Source organism: Akebia trifoliata, chromosome 12 (genome assembly GCF_017979445.1).
Source record: "Akebia trifoliata isolate Shusen 1 chromosome 12, ASM1797944v1, whole genome shotgun sequence".
NCBI lineage: Eukaryota > Viridiplantae > Streptophyta > Magnoliopsida > Ranunculales > Lardizabalaceae > Akebia > Akebia trifoliata.
Window position 1 is genome coordinate 11,114,017 of NC_141386.1, and position 2,081 is coordinate 11,116,097.

Sequence of the window (2,081 nt, forward strand, 5' to 3'; positions counted from 1 at the left end):
AGAGATCTGCATAGGAGACAGAGGAAATACCTACAGCAAGACAAGGATCGCAAAGCAAAACAACCCCCGGTAGGAGGGCAGGATGGAAAAACAGTCATAATACACTTTGTTCTGAGGGAAGAGTGTAGCAAGACTGGACAAACTAGAACCGTTGAGAGAATAAAGAAGAGAAAGGCATAGGATTTGGTCCACATCTTTACAACAAGGAGTGAACCTACTGAATTGGAACCCTTCGGAGAGCTAACGATGGCATTCACTAAGAAAAATTTGGAAGGGGTAGCGAGACTCCATTATGATGCGTTGGTAATAACCCTGTAGGTAGGCACTTTCATGCTCAAAAGGATGCTAATAGATAGCGGTAGTTCGGTGGACATCTTGTACGCGTCAGCCTTTTTAAAGATATCAGCAGGAATGTGTTTGCTCCAACAAGAGCGCCGTTAGTCGATTTTGATGGGAGATCTAGTCAGCCCTGGGGAGAGATAGTATTACCAGCTAAAATAGGGCCAGTAACCTTGATGACTCAATTTGTAGTCGTCAAGGCTAGTTTTCCATACAACTCCATCCTGGGTAGATGGTGGATGCATGAGATGAGAGCGGTCTCGTCCACCTATTATCAAGTTCTAAGGTTCCCCACACGGTAGGGGATGTGGGACGTTAAAAGCGACCAAGTAGCAGCACAAATGAGTGCGCTGAGCAAAAAAGAATCGACTGAAGACAGAGTTCAGCAATAGTAATTATAATAGGGGGAGACCAAACTTGGTGGACCCCCATGTCTAGAAGGGATACAGATGGTGGACGTGGGAGAAGGAAAGCAGATAGGAGTAAGGGTCGAGCTGGAACCAGGAGAGCAGATAAGAAAATTTTGTAGTGAGTATGGGATAAAGCAAGTGTTCTCTACACCCCAGTACCCCCAGGGTAATGGGCAAGCTGAAGCCACAAATAAGTTGCTACTAGACATTTTGAAGAAAAGATTAGGGAAAGCCAAGGGCAGGTGGACTTCAGTATTGCACAAGGTCCTGTGGACTTACAAAACGACTGTCAGAACGTCCATAGGAATGTCCCAATTTTTCATGGCTTACGGGGTACAAGTAGTAATCCCCATAGAGAATAACTTTCCCACGATGAGAACCAAGATAGTGCAGTCTGGGAGAAATAACCCACAGCTAGTTGTAAAATTGGACCTGTTGGAAGAAAAGTGAGACACAACATCAGTTAGACTAGAACATTACCATAGGAAATTGAAGAATTACTTCAGTAAGAGGGTTCACCCTCGCCAGTTTCAAGAAGGCAATCTAGTGTTGAGACGAGTATTCCAGAATACGGAAGAGCCGAATAGTGGTAAGTTAGGAGAAAATTGGGAAGGGCCTACAAGATGGTAAAAGTGGGCCAAAAAGGAGTATATTACTTACTCACTATCAATGGTCATGAATTATCCAGATCTTGGAATGCATGTAACTTAAAGAGATATTATGAATAAATGTTCTGCTATATTTTTCCTTTTAGTTGTGTTTGCAGGACTAAGCTACATAGAGGAGTCCAACTGGACCTCGGGCCTACGTGGGTCTCCTCTACCTTCATTGGTGGAATGATATGTTTGGTTGGGGCCCAATTCTGGTACTAGTAACAATAGCCGTGTTGATCCAATTGAGATCTAAACCTACGTGGGTCTTCTCTGCCCTCATTGGCAGAGTCAGATAGCTGATTGGGGTCCTACTCTGTCATGAGTTACAAGTAGATTTCAGTGGAATATAGTCGGTATTCGAGCCTACGTGGGTCTCCTTGCCTTCATTGGTCGACTGAGATTTTTAGTCGGGACTCAGCTCTAACACGAGTAACAATTGCTGTATGGATCCAACTAGGATCTGGACCTACGTAGGTCTTCTCTGCCCTCGTTGGCAGAGTAAGATGGCTGGTCGGGGTCCTATTCTATCATTAGTTACAAGCAGATTTCAGTGAAATATAGTCAGGATGCAAGCCTACATCAGTCTCCTCTTCCTTCATTGGTCGAGTGAGATTTCTTGTCGGGGCTCAACTCTAGTTTGAGTAACAATAGCCATGTGGACCCAGCCGGGATCCAGACC

The 2,081-nt window shown here is 44.6% G+C and overlaps 1 protein-coding gene across 1 annotated transcript; it reads left to right on the forward strand.

Annotated features, from left to right (window-relative positions):
- Positions 1-788: 788 nt before the first annotated feature.
- LOC147388888 (uncharacterized) lies at positions 789-1,199 on the forward strand. The gene has a single exon (XM_086419670.1). The coding sequence runs from the start codon at positions 789-791 to the stop codon at positions 1,197-1,199; it is 411 nt and encodes a 136-aa protein (XP_086275796.1).
- Positions 1,200-2,081: the final 882 nt, after the last annotated feature.

What these genes read in the sequence shown, in the direction of transcription:
- LOC147388888 (XM_086419670.1), top strand. Translation starts at nt 789, where the DNA reads ATGGTGGACGTGGGAGAAGGAAAGCAGATAGGAGTAAGGGTCGAGCTG.